Below are 18,053 nucleotides of genomic sequence, written 5' to 3'. Positions count from 1 at the left end.
CTCCCTTCCGAGGATTTCACCTGTGTAAGACGAAAAATGCTTTGCCCGCTCAGCCCCGATTTGAAACAAAACTCGCAAGTTTAGTTCCGCTGGCTCTAAACTAACGCTATGGCCATGCCGCTGGGCGAAGAAGGGGAGTAGGGGTGCAATTAGGGGGTAGATGTTACCCCATCATGTGAGCCCTGAGCGATGCAGATGGTCAGTGTAGTGTGGGTGTGAAATCTCACGACTGCCCGTGAGAGTGCTCGAGTAGCGAGCCTCTACGGAAACTTTCCTTGGTCCAGAAGCCAGAGGTGTGAAATTAGATTGACCAACTTTGTTGTTAGCATGTTACTAATTTTTTATCGTGATATTGAAGTTTTGAGAATAAGTTTGGGTTTGTATTTCAGTCCAGAAGCTACTCTTTGTCTTCTTTGTCTTGCTCTGTGTCATTCCCGACTGTGCTTTTGCCTCTTTCTGCTCACTTTTTGTCTTCCATTGGTACATGTTCAAGGCTCTCTTTGTTTTCTTTTCTCCAGGGCTTTTGTCAGTTTGTTTTCAACTGGTACATGCGGGAAGGTAAGCAGTTCTGCAATTTTTCATGTGTTGTTTCAATTTCAATTTACCATTCTGTTAAAAGTAACAAAAGTGAAATATGTAATATTAATAATTATTTACTCAGTGTCAAATGTCAGGGACTTGAATAGTGTGTTTGGAAGTTTATAAACAGATATTGGGTCTTCTGATTTCCTCTATTTTATACTACTTGCAAATGACATAGTTGACAGTGGTTTCTCTGCTCTCAACATAAACACTTTTTTTCTTGGTCCCTCTTTAAATAGTAAGTGGCATATTAAGGAAAAAAGTTATGTGGAAAAGTTTGATAGTCAAGAATTGAGAGGACATTCTTATCTGAAACTGTGATAATGAACAGGATAGTGAGTTTTTGTGAAAAAAAAGGCTTTGACAAAAGAAAGACTGGTGTATCCGTACAGGTCTTGTGTAGGTAAGAATTGAGTGAGATGTTTTTTGTTTGCATTTGGTAGGTAGTGGTCTGTTCTCTTCTTCTCACGGAGTCTAGTGCTTTTTTTGAGTTAGAAACAGTAAAAATATGCTGAGTAAAACAAAAGATTTGCAAATGTTTTATTCATATGTTTGTCAGGGAAGCGAGGTCGCCTGCTGACAGAGCGAATGGGTGAGGGTGAGGAGCTCAGCGACTTCCTCAATGCAGACAATGTGCGTTATCTCAGCTGGCTGCACGAGGTTGGCAGAGGAAACTTTTTGGCTGTAAGTTTGTCTGATCGACTTCATTTATGCACGTTTGTCAACTGTCAAGAATTTCCTGGGACTCGTCTGGATTTGGCTATCAGGGATTTGAGAGCTGTAATCTTCTGCACTAATTAGATTTTATCGTGCTGCAAGTGCCGTAAAATACTTACTATAACAAACAGTCCCACTGGGAAGTATTTTTCTTTGTGTCTCCATCTGTCTGCTGAGATGCAGCGTCCCTTGTAGCTCAGGTTGGCCCTTACAGCAGGTTCCTAACAGCCCGCTTCCTAAATTATCAAAATTGTTTGTTGTTGTTGTAGTAGAGGTTTTACGGCGCTCGCAACTGCATAAGGTCATATGAGCACCAGAAGATTAGAGGTGTAACAAGAGAGTAACAAACATAAAAAAGAAGGAGGGGAGATAAGGACGATATACATTTGATAGGAATGAAGAAGCAAGAAGGAGCAAACCACACCAGAGCACAATAGAACAAACAAACAAACACTACAATAGACAAACACAAACAAGCCCAACACCACAAAGAGAAACACAAACAAAAAAACAAACACGCACACACACACATCACAACAGACTCACTTGTAAACAAACACACACACCAGGACAGACAGAGACAAGTAGAAAAAGAGCTGCGAGACATTTGTTGACACCGGACAGAAACAACAACAACGTTTGAGTGAGTCAACGAGTCAGTGATGAGCAATTTGAAAGACGGACGTCCCACACATGCTCTCTGTCAGCCTTCTTTTAGTTTAAGTTTTAGTAGAGGTTTTACGGCGCTCCCAACTGCATAAAGTCATATGAGCGCCAGAAGATTTGAGGTGTCACAAGGACGATAGATGTTTGATAGGAAAGACGAAGCAAACTACACCAGAGCACCCGCCAAGCACCCACATCAAAATTGTGTCTTTGGGAGTACGAAACATCCCATTTAAAGAAACAACTGTACTTATAGTATTTTGATAACCTTCATGGGGTACTAACAATGTAAGCATTGGTTTTTAAGTATCAGCATGCTTGCGCTCATGTGTCTGTGATGTAATTATATTCACAATAACCTTGCATTTAAAAGACATGAGTTTGATTCCTGTAAGGGAAGATATTTTATCGAATGCCTTCATCTTTCTGCTTGTATGTATCTTCTTGACAAAACTTGATGGTGCACTTATCTGCAGTAATGTTGCCTGTGGTGACATGGCGATTTGTTTATTATTACAGTAATGTAACTCCAAAAGAAAATTACTGGACAACTCGTAGCATTTTGGTTAAAGAGTATGTACAGCATCCTTCTTATAATGTCTTGTTCTGTTTCAGGCCCACAATGCACTATCCAGTTTGGCTGGCTCAGAAAGAAACTTTCTGTCCAAGAAAAAGGTTGGTAGTTTTAGAATTAAAGATGCAACCAGAGATGCCAACCAGCACGATTTACATATTTTAGTACGATTTTTTGTCGAAAATACGCGAGTACGACTTTTATTGAAAGAATACGCATCCTGGAATGCGAAAAATACGTGATTCAGCTTGGGTGAGTAAACCTGATTATCTCAAGTCCCATCTTTTGTCAAAATAGTATCAGTATTGCAGAACTAGAATATTTGAAAACCAAGTTCGATAAGGTCAGCAAGTTCATTTTTGCCGGTCGCGATCGTGATATTATATTCGTTCTGCTTTTCCCGGTCTGGAGTTTCACTTTCACGCGAATAGGCAGCTATGGCAGCAGGCGGAAGCGTATGTGACACCGAGGCTCGATCGGGAAAATCAAGATCTACTTTCGCTTTCGTTACCACCGAGTAGTTTGCTAGCCGTTGTCTGATAACGCAATATTTGTGACATGCAGGTTGTGCAGTATAAACGCAATGTCGGCGTGCAAATAAAATTTAATCAATGCTCGGACTCGCCTCTGTGCTGTCACTTGTGGAAAAAAAAGAAAAGAAAATACAAGGGTTGTCCGGTTTTTAGATTGTCTGGCTCGCCATTGTGACCGGTCACTGAACCTGCGCGCATTCCCGTCATAAATAAATGCGGCATCGTGTGAGCAAAGACCGTCTTTGGTGGGAGTAACGGCCTTGCGAAGTATAGGACTACGGAATAGGGGAGGAGATAATTGATTTTTGGGGGGTTTAAGATAATGTGGGGGAGGGTGTGAAGGCAACACCAGAGGACAAAAACTTGGAAGCACATTTCAGAATTTTGATTAGAGCTTTCTGCAAAGCACGCGTTGGTGCAGGCCGTGTGCGGAATTGGGACCCTTCATACGTTGCAAGTCTGTGTTATTGAAATAATGTGTTCGCGTTTCATTGGATGGGTGATAGTAAATTATACCTACAGTGTATGTTGTAGCTTTCTGTTCAAGACTGGTAGATTTTCAGTGTCACTGCATCTTGCCCTACCACAGTTGTTACAACTCTCACAGTGCATTCAAGTTATCGCTTTTCTCTGAGTTTGAGCAATAATTTGAGTCTGTCAGTTCATAATATGAATCATGACACCCAGACTGGTTCTTGATATACTAAATTTTTGTTCTAAGCCCTTCTGAACTCTCAAAGCAGGTTTTATTTTTTATACAATAATAATAATGAGAGGAAAATATTACCAGTATAGTAGACTGAAATATTTAAGTCAGACAAGACCCCAGTATGACACTGAACACTGAAATGTTGTTGACTGGATACATGTATATTGTACGCGTGTGTGTGCTCCGTTTTTCGAGCTGGTGAGCTAGTAATTTTTTTTCAGGAAATATTGCTGGACACCCTGAACATTTTACTATGACTAGTTGGTGGGTCGGTCGGTCATGGGGAATACACATTTTCCCCTGAAAATACACATTTTCATATTTCCCAATACTCATTTCGGTTTTCTGTGGTTGGCATCTCTGTGCAACTGTGCTCTGGAACCCTTGGAAGAATGAGCTTTGTTATAGACATGAATTTTTTAAGGCTTTATAAGTTCAAGTACAGTGGATTTTCAGAATGCCTGAAACGAGAATTTGTGGCCCACCAAGTAAAGGAAACTTTCTCTATGACTGCAGAGTCTTTGCTTCGTCTTTGAAAGTCTCTTTACTTTTTTTTTCCTGTCTCTATTATTGTTGATTAATCTTCTTCTCAGTAACTGTGCTGATTTGATGTGTTTGTTCTTGACTTTTGGATGATTAATGGGTTCCCGTTGTAGGTTCATTTTAACGTTTCTTTTTCTTTTTTTCTTGGGGGGTCCAGTGTCTCCCTTTTTTAAAGGTGCCAAGTGTTATCGTTGAGTTTTAGAAAAATGTGCCTCATAGTGTTAGTCGTACCAAACATTACTGGGAGTTTTCTTTCCCTTATATGTGTCAGAAATGAAAGACAGAACAACACTGGTAGGTTTTACTTCTGCACTTTTCCTGTTTTATGTCTGTCCTTCTTACTTTTTCTCAGCTGACCGTTATTGTATCGATATGTCTATTTTTACTCAAACTCAAAGTTCTTAAAAGAGAATGCAACTTTCAAAAATTAAGCATAGTAAGGTAAGCTCTTTCCCGTCTGTTCTCTTGACATACTCTTCTAACATTTTTTTCCTTTTTCTGTAGACTTTGCTGAGCCTGAGTAAGCTGGCTGGCCTGGCTGCTGAGAATGCTGAGGAGAGTATACAGGACACCATAGAGGGTAAGCTTGCCACGAGCACTCCCTGTGCAGGGAGAGGCCCTTCTTAGGAACCCTCGGATGGGGTGGGGGGAGGGGGGGCAGGGCTTGTATAGGGATAAGGCAGTTTGTGACTGGTGCATGTGTGAGAGAGTGAGACAGAACTGTATTATTTCATCGTGTAAGATAGTGACAATGTATAATTCCCTTGTGTTTTTTTGTATTTTTGTTGTTGTAAGTGTTTTATGGTGATTGCAACTGCGTAAGGTCATATGAACGTAAGGGACACATTAAGCAGTTACAGTTGGTAGGAAATTTTGAATTTTGCATGGGTGGCGGCCAAAGTTGACTCTTATCAATTTTTGACCACCAAGGGATCTTTAATGTGCGGAACTTGCACAGGGGACCTCTGAGATTTTTCGGCCTTGTCCGAGAAGGCTGGGTGTAGATCTTTCTTACCTTAAGATCAGGCATGTGGCTGAAAGACAGCAATAAGAAGGAGCCAAGGAGTAGCAGTAGAAAGGCTGCAGAAAGAGTCAGAAGCCAAGAGGAGGGGGCCTTGTGTATATACAGGGTGATCAAAAAAACAACTTTACAACTTGTTTTGTAGATATTGTCCTCCATACTGAAGTTTTGCGTTTCAGATTTGAACATAGCATTTGGAAGCCAAAAGGGATTTTTCTGATATGTATTTTAGATAAGTCCATTGAATGGTTTTGCTCTATATAGTGGATTTAAAAAACAGCCCATTTTCAACCTTGTCACCATTTTCATAGCATGACGCACCAGTTCGCATTAGGCCTACCACTAAAAGTTGCAACAATCGCGCCATATTGCAAGCTACAGCAGTCTAACAAGTCAACAGAAGTCTGCAGATATTTTTTTCCACAACTTTTGTTTGCCTGCTTAGACCATGGTTACGTTTAGTAAAGAGCAGAGAGCTTTTTGTATTGAACATTACCTCTCCACAAACTCACCATCCCTGACATTTCGTAAGTTCTGCGCCCGGCATGGAGAGAATGCTTAGGTGCCCTCAAGACCAATGGAATCATGAAAAGATAAGTTCCGTCAGTTTGGATCTATAGCGAATCAGAACTAAAAAATTCTTTTAAAAATTGCCACTTCAGGTCGAACATACACCATGCGCAGCCCTTTAAACGTCACCAGAGTGCAGACTTCAGTAGTCGAGTCCCATGAGACGTCTGTTCGTGGATAATCTGCGGCTAGGACTTTCCTACACCTCAACAGTCTGCATTCTCATGGCAGATCTTAACCTATGACTAGATTCTATACCATGTTCATCTTCGCTAGGCCGAGATAACATGGATCAGAGCATGGCAATGTGTTCATGATTCCTTGATTGTCTTGTAAAGAGGGATCATTTCCTCGATGACATTTGACAATGACAATCTTATTCATTTCGCAGGGAGAAATTTGTCTTGGTCGTTAACAATGGCAGTAGACGTTACAAAAGTTAGACTTAACGGTGCACTCACGCAAACGCACAATAAGACACGACATTAGGCCAAGTAAATACATGTCTCACGGGCTGGGACAACCCGCTCCGTAAAACATTCTCTCTCTCTCTCTCTCTCTCTCTCTCTCTCTCTCTCTCTCTCTCCCTCCCTCCCTCCCTCCCTCCCTCCCTCCCTCCCTCTCTCTCTCTCTCTCTCTCTCTCTCTCTCTGTGTGTGTGTGTGTGTTTCATTTGTAGCACTGTGTGTTCAGTAACCTCACTGCAGTTGGTACGAATGAATTTCTATATCTGTTTGTTCTTGGTTTAGGGCCCCCCACTCTATTGTCTCTAGAAGCCACTTCTTAGTGAACATATACAGTGTATGTGGCTTTAAAAACTCATGGTTTAGCAGGTCCTTGTGTTAGGCCGCCACTGAATATTTCAAAATGTGTCGAAAGGAAGTAATGTGGAGCACTGCTTCTAGGAATTTCAGAATGAAATCATTAGGTTTTTTAAGCTCTGTAAAAGAAATTAAATACTGTGTAAATGTCACAGGGATGGAAAATTAATGTCAAAAAGAAAATAAAGAAAAAGGTCAACAAATCTTTTCACGACTTCCTTTACAAGATTTTTAAACATTGGTGAAATTTGCGTTTTTGGGTGCTTTTTTTCTTTTAGCCGTTTTCGTTTTCAAAGCAGGTTTTTTCTTAGTGGATTTTATATCAAACAAATTCCTTTTGAATGAATTATATCTGTTCCAAATTACAGCATTCTAGAACAATTTTTGCGCAAGGTATTTAGAAAAAAAGTTGTAAAGTTTTTTTGGGATCACCCTGTATGTATGTGTCAGTGTATGCGTGTGAAAAGAGAGGGGGGGGGGAGTAGTTTTCTTTTTTATGATATAAAGTAGTGCCAGTGTATGTCCAGATGGGGATGTGTTGTGAAAGTATAAATGTGAAGTAGACATTTACAGAGGAGGTTGTGGTGTTGCAAAGGTATGTGTAGTATATCCCACTAGATCTCACTCTGCCAGGATTCCATGGTCTAGATTCTGAAGTGTCTTGCACTGTCAAGATTTTGCATTGTCTGCAACTTTCCAAATCCTGCATTTTCTAGTACTTTCTACTTCTAGCTCTCTGTCAAGATTCTACACAACTTTCATGTAGTTGACCCTTTCTTTCCTATCAAACATTTAAATTTATGTTCCTTACCTCTCTTTCTTTTCTTTGTATGTTTCTCTCTTGTAACACCTATTGTCTTTGGCACTTTTATTTGACCTACTATATTTGTATTGCAAGTGCCATAAAACTCTTTTTGAAACTTAAACTATACCCTCCTCTTGACACAGCCATCAACGAAGAGCTGGACTTGGTGCTTCATCAGGAACAGTTGCCAAGTAAAACTGTTGAGGTAAATATGTGTAACTGTCTCTTTTCTTTGAAGTAAAGACCTGTTATTGTCTGATATAACAACATGCTGCAGTGTGTTTCTTTGATGTAATAACCAACATCTATTGTCAGTAATGTCAGTGTGTCAGTGAGGGAAATGCATGTTGTCAGTGTTCTTGTGGCAATGACGTCGAGTTAGTTGTCAGTGTCATTCAGGTACTTACATGATGTCTTTGTCATTGTGTCATTTTGGAATTACTGTCATACATGCAGTTGCAGACTTGCCACTCATCCCGATTTAGTCGGGATATCCCGCCTTTTTTCCCCAAATCTCAAGCATACTGATTTTCCCGATTTGAATTGGGTGTATCCAGATTTTTTGTCCCCGTCTGTTGTTGTGCCGGATTTTTCTAAATACTTACTCTGCCTTCTTTATCGCGGGAAGCACCCGTTGAACTTTTTGTCAGTAGGAATTCAGAGCACTATTTCCCGAAATCTCTATGCCGGATTTAGTAGTTGACTCCCCCCAAGTTGCGTTTGATCTTTGCCCGCACTCAGAATTCTCCGAAGGTAGCCTGGTAACTGTTACAATTTGAGACATACAAATAATGGATGGTATTCGTAGTTCCGCTGTTACTCTCAAAACAAGCGTTGTCCTAGGTCTGGTAACTGCGCGTTCACAACAAACACTCAAGATGAGCAACAGTCTTTCTAACCCTTACACAACAAACATGTAACTGCGCTGACAAGACTAACATGCGATACGGCCATTGTCGTTGCTTTAGTCTGAACGCATTATGATTATGAGTGATAAGAGATTTGTTGGTACATTTGGTCGGTTGGCTGCCGTCGTTATCCTAGAAGTAGAATGGCTGTCGCCCATCCGAGTGTTTGGTTTGAACGTGCAGTTAGTCGGACCCGTCAGTAAAATTGTTTCAATCGTGCATTCACATCACGTGACACGAATTCGGCGTGTGAGTTCTGCGTTACGGAGACCGTCCGTTGACGGGGTCAACTTAAGTTCATGTATTTCGGGACTTATTGGTGGGGGGGTGTTAGACACTTGGACTAGGAGTGCTTGACGTGAATCTTCATGATTTACAAAAAATAATGATAACATGCATGTACGCACTCACACACGCACGCAAGCAAACAAAGACACACAGAGGGCATGGGCCTAGTAATTTATGGACACCCCTGGAAAATTTTTCAGTCAGCTTTACAGTCACCTTGGTGATTTGCTGTTGATCCCGATTTTTTTTCACCAAATCCCGATTTTTTCCCCATGAGATCTTGATTTTGAGGTTTCATAGAGAGGCAGGTCTGCAGTTGTTTTTCTGTTAAAGTGAACCATTGTGATAATACAATTCTGTGCCTCTGCACTGTGGTCTTAACACACAGCTGTGATAGAATGTGAAAGTGTGCAGGTGTGGCAGTGTGCTGATATATGTTCTTGTACTTATTTGTTAGTGTTAGTTCATGAAAGTATGCAGATATAAAAGTAATAATGTGTGATAGTGTTTAATTTAAATCAGTGATTTTGTACCGATGTAATTGAATGTGGCAGTATTCAAATGTGATAGAGCTCAATTGTGAGTCTATGGGGTCGTTGGTACATGGTATTTTGTTGTTGTGATAGTAAGTCACTATTGTAACAGACATCTGTGGGGGCTCTTGTGGCCTGGAGGTTAAGGTGTTCGCCTCTCATTCAGAGGTCCCGGGTTTGAATCCCGGTAGCGATGGAAACATTTTATTCTCTAAAATTGTCTCCATTCACCTTCTTTCCTTCTCTCTTGCAATATTCTGTCGTCTGCTTTCGTCTCCACTTTCTTCCCCCACCCTCTCACCTCCTTTGCCCCCTCCACTGGGCCCCTGACTCTTTCTGCAGCCTTTCTACTGTTTCTTACTGCTGTCTTTCAGCCACACCCCTGATCTTCTGGTAGGAAAGATCTACTCCTAGCCTTCTTGGACAAGGGCGAAAAATCTCGGAGGTCCTGTGTGCAAGTTGTGCACGTTAAAGATCCCTTGGTGGTCTAAAATCGATAAGAGTAGGCTTTGGCTGCCACCCGTGCAAAATTCAAAATTTCCTACCAATTGAAATGTTTGGTGTGTCCGTGCGCTCATATGACCTTTTGCAGTTGCGGGCGCTGTAAAACACTTACCCCCCCAAAAAAAAATAAAGACATCTGTGATTCCTTTTGGTAATTTTGATGTACATAAAACAAATCGTTTTCAGATATCTTAAGATATGAGGAGTACAACTATTTTTTAGAACTTAATTATGTTTTTTGAGTGTTAGTTTGAGATCAGCTATGTCAAAATGTAAGAGTCATTATGTATATATCAATGTAGTAACATGTGTTGGTTTATTTAGTTTATAACATAATGGCTGTCAAATCATAGAGACAGACTCACTTTTTAAAAATGTTACAGCGGATTTTAGTAATTTGTTTCAAATAAAGGATGTTGTCTTGCTTAAGCTCTCAGTGTTCTGTATTGCCACTTTTCAGAATGTTGGTATGGACCCTGAAAACATGAGAGTCTTGTCTCCTGAGGAGCTGATTAAGGTTAGTTAGACCCAGTGATATTGCTAGTTTGTTGTGTGTTTGTTCTACAAAGTGCTCTGATGAGACCCATTGCTTTTGCTGGTTTTTCACTTTGTTTCCTCTTCTTCTCTATGTTCTTAGAAAACTCAGTGCGCCCCCGGGGCGATACCACTGACTGAAGTGTCTTTAGGCCATTCCCAAAGGGGGGACATCTCTCGTTCTAATGCACAGTAGAATTGTAAATGGGCTGATCCAACAATGTCATGCTCATAACTGTGCCTGAACTACAGCAGGGAACTGCTGCTTTTTCTTTCCTAATCCTTATTATCGTCATTTTCCTCTACTTCTTTTGTATGTTTGTCACACTCTTGTGACCCGCTATTTCCGGGGTGCCTTGATAGTCGAAGCAGACTTTGTGCTGTTGAAGCTAGAGAGGCAGGTGAGGAGAGTAAGTCTGATTCCCTGTAAGGACTTCTCTGTTGACATCCACCCCTTGGCGCTCATATGACCTTATGCAGTTGCGAAGTCCAAAAAACCTCTTCTGAAACCAGTGCTTCCACTCTTCCGTATTTTTACGGAAATCCGTACTTTCTGCCAGTTCCGTACTTGTTCCTCCATCATATAATAATAATAATTGCATTTATATAGCACATATCCATGCTCAAGAGCATGCTCTATGCGCTTTACAACTATCATTACCCCTCTGCTCTGAGAACACTCAGAAACATTCTCAGCTTCCGAGGAAGCATACAGTGCAAGCTGCGAATTTCACGCGCTCAAACACTATCAAACTGACAAGATCTTTCACTGTCTATAGCCGGGTGCCCATTTCCACTTGGGTGAAGTGAGGAAAATTTGTGCAAAGTGCCTTTCCCAAGGACACAACGTCGGGCCCATGACGGGATTCGAACCCACGACCTTATGGTTGCGAGCCCGAGAGCCTAACCACTAGGCCACCGACGCCACTTAAATAATAATCATTATCTGCTCCCTCCGTAAAAAGCTGCGACAGCGTAAGACTACCAAAATGCCGTAGCAAAAGATACGTACTCACCTTCGTATCGTCTAGTACTAGTATAAGTTACAGATATTTACGGTAATTCTCTCGGCAATAAGTTAATATTGTAGAAATCTGCCAGATTGCGCATTTCCTGCAATCGGCCATTATTCCGCTATGCCCCATGCATTAATTGCGGGTTGGTCGGTAGTACATTTTTACCTGTGGATTGATCAAAATCTGTCAAACTTTTTGTGCCAATTTCTTTCTTTCTATCATTTACTCATTCTGTCTATCTTCGGATTGTTGCCGCAGCTGGAAAATTTGTGCGTTGATGAAGTAAATTGACTTGTGATCTTAGACAGAAAATTACTGTTAGAGAGAAACTTTTTAACAAATTTGTTAAGTAATGATCAATACGAAGATGCTACGGCACGGGCACGTGATAAGGGCCGCGATGAAAGAAATTTAGGCTAAAACCAGCCTAGAACTACTAAAATCAAAAATAATTCGAAGTGGTGTTCTGAGGTTGTGACATGCGACATTCAGACGTGAAATTTAAGGATAATTACGGACGCCAGGTAACTGTATTGTGAAGGTACATATACTGACGAGCAAAAGAAAGTGGGCACCCTATGTTCTGTGCATTATTTCCGTTCTTTTCCGTAGAAATGCCGTATTGCCAATGAATTCTGAAAGGTTTGCCATTTTTTCAATAAATGCAGACAAAAAACGAAGAAAAACGATCAAAAGCACGCCTTTTATTAGAAATTAATAACACCGATTCAAATGTCCAAAATCCCAGAATTAGTAACGGGTGTAACTCCCACCAGCATTGATGACTAAAGTGCATCTCTGCTTCATGGATTGCACATGTCGTTGGATAAATTGCTGGGGAATATTATTCCAAGCATCAATTAATGATTGCTGCAGTTGTGGGATTGTCGTTGGGGGTGGCCGAAGGGTGCGAATTTCCTTGTCCATCGTGTCCCAGAGGTGCTCAATCACGTTTAAATTTAGGGATAATAATGGCAACCGTGTTATAACATGTATGTCATTTTTGTTGTAAGAATCTCTGGGTAACAAAGGCACGGTGTGCCGGTGCGTTGTCCTGCTGAAACCCGAGATTGTTCCTGTGGCGAGCCAGAAACGGCATAAGGTGTGGATACAGAACGTCATTGATGTATCTATGGGCAGTCAGATTACCGTCGATAATGACTAGATCGAATTTATCAGTACTGGTCATGGATTCCCATACCATAATGCTACGTTTGTCAGCAACAGCACGGACACACTGAGATAAATAACGTTCATGACGTCTCCGGTAGACTTTCTGCCTTCCATCGTGGCGATCCAACTCTGTTCCACTGGCGGTTTAGCCATCGCCAGTGCAGACGTGCCCAGTTGTGTCTGGCATGATGGTGTCTTTGGAGGAGACGAGTGCGTCAAGGTGGGTGTCGGGCAACGATTCCGTGGGCTTTCAAGCGTCGACGAACGGTGAAGCGGCTGATTGGTCTATACCCAGGCCAATCTCTGGCAGTTTTAGAAGCTGTTTGAAACCGATCCCGCAAGTGTGGAACTCTGATTCGATTGTCTTCAACAGCAGTAGTGACAGGAGGAAGTGTATCCTTATCTTTTGGATAGTATCTCTCGTCACATTGAAAGCTCTTGCGACAGCAGAAACCGTCGCATTGCTCTCAGCATGCCAAGAGCTTCTTGACGTTGCGCATCACTGAGACGAGGCATGGTATAAAACAAAATTGAAAGTACAAACCCAAAATTTTTGACGGCCTTTTCGCTTACACACGTTGAAGCGTGTAACGAAAAATGAATAAAAGTAAAGGTATTGTAAACTTTAAAGAAAAAACGAGAAAACACGTTTTTGGCCCAACGTATTGAAAACGCTTTTTTAATAACAACAAAATAAATAAACGTTATTTTGACCAACTTTTTGAAGTGACTCAGTTTTGAAAACTGCCCACTTTCTTTTGCTCGCCAGTATATTATTATCTATTCATTATTCCCAGGTTTGCCTTCTATTAATGGTGCGATGACAAATTAATTGAATTATAGTAGCAATGGAAGGGGAACCTGCTTTTAAACATTGCCATCAATGGAAATATATTATGTAGATCTTGGGGAAGAAATCAAGCAAGACAAAATGTTTGTGAAAAAATAAATCCCACCGGGACGCTGTCCCGGGACCCTGCTGGGGGCCTTTGCGGCCCCCAGACCCCCAGCAGAATGTTCCTTACTTTTCAGCTTCAGCTGGTGGAAGCACTGTAAAAAGAACAAAACAAACTCGGTGCTATTGCTAGTTTGCCTTTTTTTTCCAAGTGACATATCGCGTTTTTGTTGCATTTGACAACTTTCGTTGGTAGGCTGTGTATGAGTATTATTTATATGCAGTTTTACTGATTGATCATTTATTTGTTACATATGAAAAGTTTCCCCAATAGACTATGACTTTCTCTTTTGATTAGGTTTAATCTCATATTCTGTGCTGTAGTGATTTAAGCTCTCCACTGTTGCACACAGAAGACCTGAGCTTTCCCTTTTACTTTTAGGGAATCTTTTTAAAAATCAAATTTCTTCTTCTGCCTGCTGGGATGTTGTATTTCAATCGGCCTGTACTGTATTGGCAGGGTCGAAAGGGGTGTAAAACACTACAGTTATCTAGGATGTGTTTGGCTTGACAATTTATAATTTTGTGTGTGCAACTTTCCCCACAGCTTTATGTCAGTGAGAAGAATGAATTTGCCAATGAACTGGATGTGAAGAAGGCCCTGGATCTTCTGCGCTATGTGGATAAGGTATCTCAAGGAGTCTCTGTGTTAAAGTTCAAAGACTTATATTTCTTTCTTGTTTCTGGTAAAAATGTAATTAATTAGCTGTTAAAAGTGGACTTATGCTGGCATTTCAGTGCTTACAAACCCCAAATGTTTTTATTTGTTGCTATCATTGATTTGAAATTGAAACATGTTCAAGAAAATGCACTTAGACTTGGATTTAAGCACAGTACTACAACTGGTGCTCATATGACCTTATGCAGTTGCGAGCACCGTAAAAACTCTTTAAAAAAAACCCCACTGTACTACGAACCTCAATTGTTTTTATTTCTTATACTTGCCATCTTGGATTTGAAATTTAAAAATGTTTTTGAAGAGTGAGATTTGGTCTGGGATTTTAGAACTTTCAAGTCTCAGTTGTTTTTGTAAACTTATTGATAAAGATTTGAAGCTGAAAATGTTCAAGAAAATATAGTCGATTTTGTTGTATTTGTATCTCCATCAGAGTCATGGAATGAAGGAGAGTGAGGAGCTGAAACTACACATCTGGTGCAGGGCCATCCTAATGGACAGGTATTTACATGGTTCTTTGCTCGTGAAAGCTGAGTATGTATACACGCTGCTCTTTGATGTGACAAATGTTCTGTTAGAGCCTACTTTAGGTTTTATTTTTTTACATTTACTTTCTGTGATGAGTTTGAGAGGAGAATATCAGTTGGGCAGTTCAGCCTCTATATCGTTTTATCTGTCCCCGTAGAATTAGACAAATTTAGAAGGCCAAATTATGCACAAAAAAAGAAAAATTATGCAAAAATTATGCAAGTTACCGTAACACGATTCGCGACATGTTTTGCACTTTTTCAACACGAAGTTTCATGATTTTCATGTTTTATGTACAGAAAAATTGAAAACAGAACTCATCAGTATCTGTAATTTGTTGTGTATTTGGAAAAGATAACAATACACATCAGTAACAAAAAAACAAACAAAAAACCCCCAAAAATAATCATCTCTGTAACTTTCAGCTGTAGATCTAGATCTATAGAGGAAAGAAAAATGTTTCCAAAAAAAAAAAAAAAAAAATGACATCTGGACCTCTGATGCTGGCACATTACTAAAACCAGGGACACCTGTCAAACACAAAACATCAGCAGACATGAGAACAACAACTTTTGATGGATTGAAAAATTGAACATGCTCAAGGAACAAAATCACAGCCCATAACAAAGATCTTCTAACAATAAGGGAAATAACCAACTTTTCACTTAGATGAGAGTTATTACAGTGATTACGTCCCTTTAGTCACATGGCGAGGCGTAAATTCATTGTTTTGTGAAAAAAAGGGAAAAAACGTGACAAATACGCATATAATCCAAAATTATGCAATTGTTGCAGAATTACGCGAAAAAACGCGGCCGCACAATCGCATAATCCTACGGGGACAGTATTATGCTTGGCTTCTTTTCGTCTGTGCAAAGTGGTTGGGGAATAGTCCTGACCAAATAGCAGACCTGCCACTCATCCTGATTTAATCGGGATATCCTGATTTTTTCCCCCAAATCTCAAGCATCCCGATTTCGATCGCCAGTATCCTGATTTTTTGTCGTTGCGTCTGATTCTTCGAAAAAAATATATAAAGTTCTGCAATCTCTTTTGCTTGGAAGCACCGATTGGATTTTTTATCGGCAGGAACTTGGAACGCTACTTTCTAAAGCATCTATGCCGAATCTAGTAGATGACTCACGCACGTTGTTTTAACTAAAACCGACGTAGTATCGATTTTGAATTCCGCCATGGATACGCTCAGATCTACTTTCGCTTTTATAACCCAGAATTCTCCAATGGTGTCCTCATACCTGCCAACCCTACAGAAAAAATCGGTATATTACCGACTTTTTGGTCAAACTGCCGATCCACCGATTTTGAGATATAAGCCACCGACAAGTGCCCCCATGTCTGCTGTATTGTTGTAAAATTTCAGATCTTTGTGTGTAGTAGGCCTCCACTTTACGTACCAATTTAAAATTACCACCCATTCTTTGATAAAACACTAGAGCTGGAAACTAGATCAGGGACCCAACATGCGAGTTGCCGGCATGCAAGAGGCGAGTGATCGTAAGGCGGCATGTGATTGACTGCCTAAAACCAGAGGGTTTTACAGTAATTCAATGCTAAAACTGCTAGAACTAAGCAGGTTACCAATGATGTCATTGCGGGTTTTCCCGATACTGCTTTGCTAAGGTGTAGAGGGGTGATCGGCCACAGTTCAAGAAACGTCCCACTTCTTGGCAATATTTTCCTATAAAGTCCCCCAAAATTTTGAAACAAAAAATCCCAATAACTTTTTTAAATTTATAAATGGATTTTAAAAATTTAAAAACCACAATTCTTAGAATTCACTCTTCTTTCATTTAAGCTGGATAAAAATTTAATTTTTCATTGTCATTGCTAATTTTTATTTTTTGTTCTTTGTCAATTTCTACATTTGTTTGAAGTCGCAAACACACTCATGCAAATGTGGGTCAAAATATTGATAAGGTCCCCAATTAAGTATGCAGCAAGTGGTAATATAGCCTACTACAGATTTTTTAGGTCAACTACAGATTTTTGGACAAAAATTTGTGTCAACTACAGATTTTGGTCCAGGTAATGTTGGCAGGTATGTGTCCTGATTACTGTAACAATTATGACATAGGCCTAACAATAATCTATTCGTTGTTCTGCCGTTGCTTTAAAAGCAAGCTTCGTCTGAGTTCTGGTTAGTCGGGCCCATTCATCAAGACCTGTTAGTGGAACGCTCAAACGCTCATTCTCTTCACGTGACATGACCTCGTATGTTAGGGCTGTACCCCGGTAGCAAACACGCTCGTGCTCACAAGACCCTAGTTCAAGTCACAAGCCTCAAATCACTAGGTCAAATCATCAAATCAAATCACCAGCATGATATATTGAGTCTAGCCTCAGCTTCAAGTACCCACACCAACTTGCAATCCGCGAAGCCACTCGTGTCTGACCCCCTCTTCCTTCCCCTCCCTGCTTGCAATCCGCGAAACCACTAACGTCAGAAAGAGAGAGACAAAATAAATCAGTATTGTTAGCATCCCGTTGCTTGTAATTTAATCACTCGCCTAAACTACACTTCCACTCCCACCCTGACACTTAGAACAAGTTGAAGTTGAAGAGAAAGCATTGGGGAGGAGATGACAATCGTGATTTTGTCTCTGAACAATGTAAACAACTTTTGATTTGACTACTTCTCTATCAGAAGATCATTGTTAAGGTAAATTATATCACATTGTTAATTACATTGTAGGCCTATAACTTTTAAAAAAACATCTTGCTGCACTGTAACTGATATTATGTATGTATTGTGCATGTTCTATCATACAAATATTAATCATGATGTCGAATTACGCCCAGAAAATCAATAAAGCAAAACATAATCCTTCCCCCCACCCAAATTTTTTTTTTTAATCCACAAAAAACTGAACCAAAAAACCCCCCAAAAAAACAAGACAAATAAAACCCTGTCACACCAGGCGGCATAAGGGGAGGGGCGGGTTCTACGGAAAGCAAGGGGTGGCGAACACCTCTCGCTTTCCCAGCCATACCACCCCCTCCCCTCCCCAAACAGCGCCATTGCTGGAAGTGTGAGTGTTTTTTAGGGCTTGTCAGCGTATGGCACGCGGGCAGAAGTATCGCGCGCTCAGTAAACAAGAGTTTGTGACGTCACGGCACAAATCAGTAAGGCCGTCCGCCGTCCACGAGTAGCAACTCCGGTAGCGGGCAAGACTCAAGCCCGCTCGCAAGCCTCTGGCACAAGCCGTCCGTCGCTCGCAAGCCTTGGATTAATCGAGCAGGCTCCAGCCCTATCGTATGTGTGAGTAGTAGTAGTGAGTAGCGCGTGTGTCGGGGACCGTCGGCTGTCGGGGTCAACAAGGTTCATTCACACCAGTCGCAATGGTCAAGGTGTTTTTCGGCACTTAACCAGTGTGGAC

General features: G+C 40.8%; 1 protein-coding gene across 1 annotated transcript in view; it reads left to right on the top strand.

The window, feature by feature from the left end:
- LOC101858418 (nuclear pore complex protein Nup133) overlaps positions 1-18,053 on the top strand; it is a gene marked incomplete at its 5' end in the record, with an annotated part of 50,755 nt that overhangs the window by 29,815 nt on the left and 2,887 nt on the right. Inside the window, 8 exon segments of the mRNA XM_013084528.2 lie at positions 519-558; positions 1,142-1,266; positions 2,581-2,640; positions 4,829-4,904; positions 7,684-7,745; positions 10,234-10,290; positions 13,999-14,079; positions 14,561-14,628. Coding sequence (XP_012939982.1) covers positions 519-558; positions 1,142-1,266; positions 2,581-2,640; positions 4,829-4,904; positions 7,684-7,745; positions 10,234-10,290; positions 13,999-14,079; positions 14,561-14,628 — 569 coding nt within the window.

The sequence above is a fragment of the Aplysia californica genome, unplaced genomic scaffold (genome assembly GCF_000002075.1).
Source record: "Aplysia californica isolate F4 #8 unplaced genomic scaffold, AplCal3.0 scaffold00300, whole genome shotgun sequence".
In the NCBI taxonomy this organism is placed as follows: domain Eukaryota; kingdom Metazoa; phylum Mollusca; class Gastropoda; order Aplysiida; family Aplysiidae; genus Aplysia; species Aplysia californica.
The sequence above is the reverse complement of the archived record's forward strand: the minus strand, read 5'-3'. Positions and strand labels throughout refer to the sequence as shown.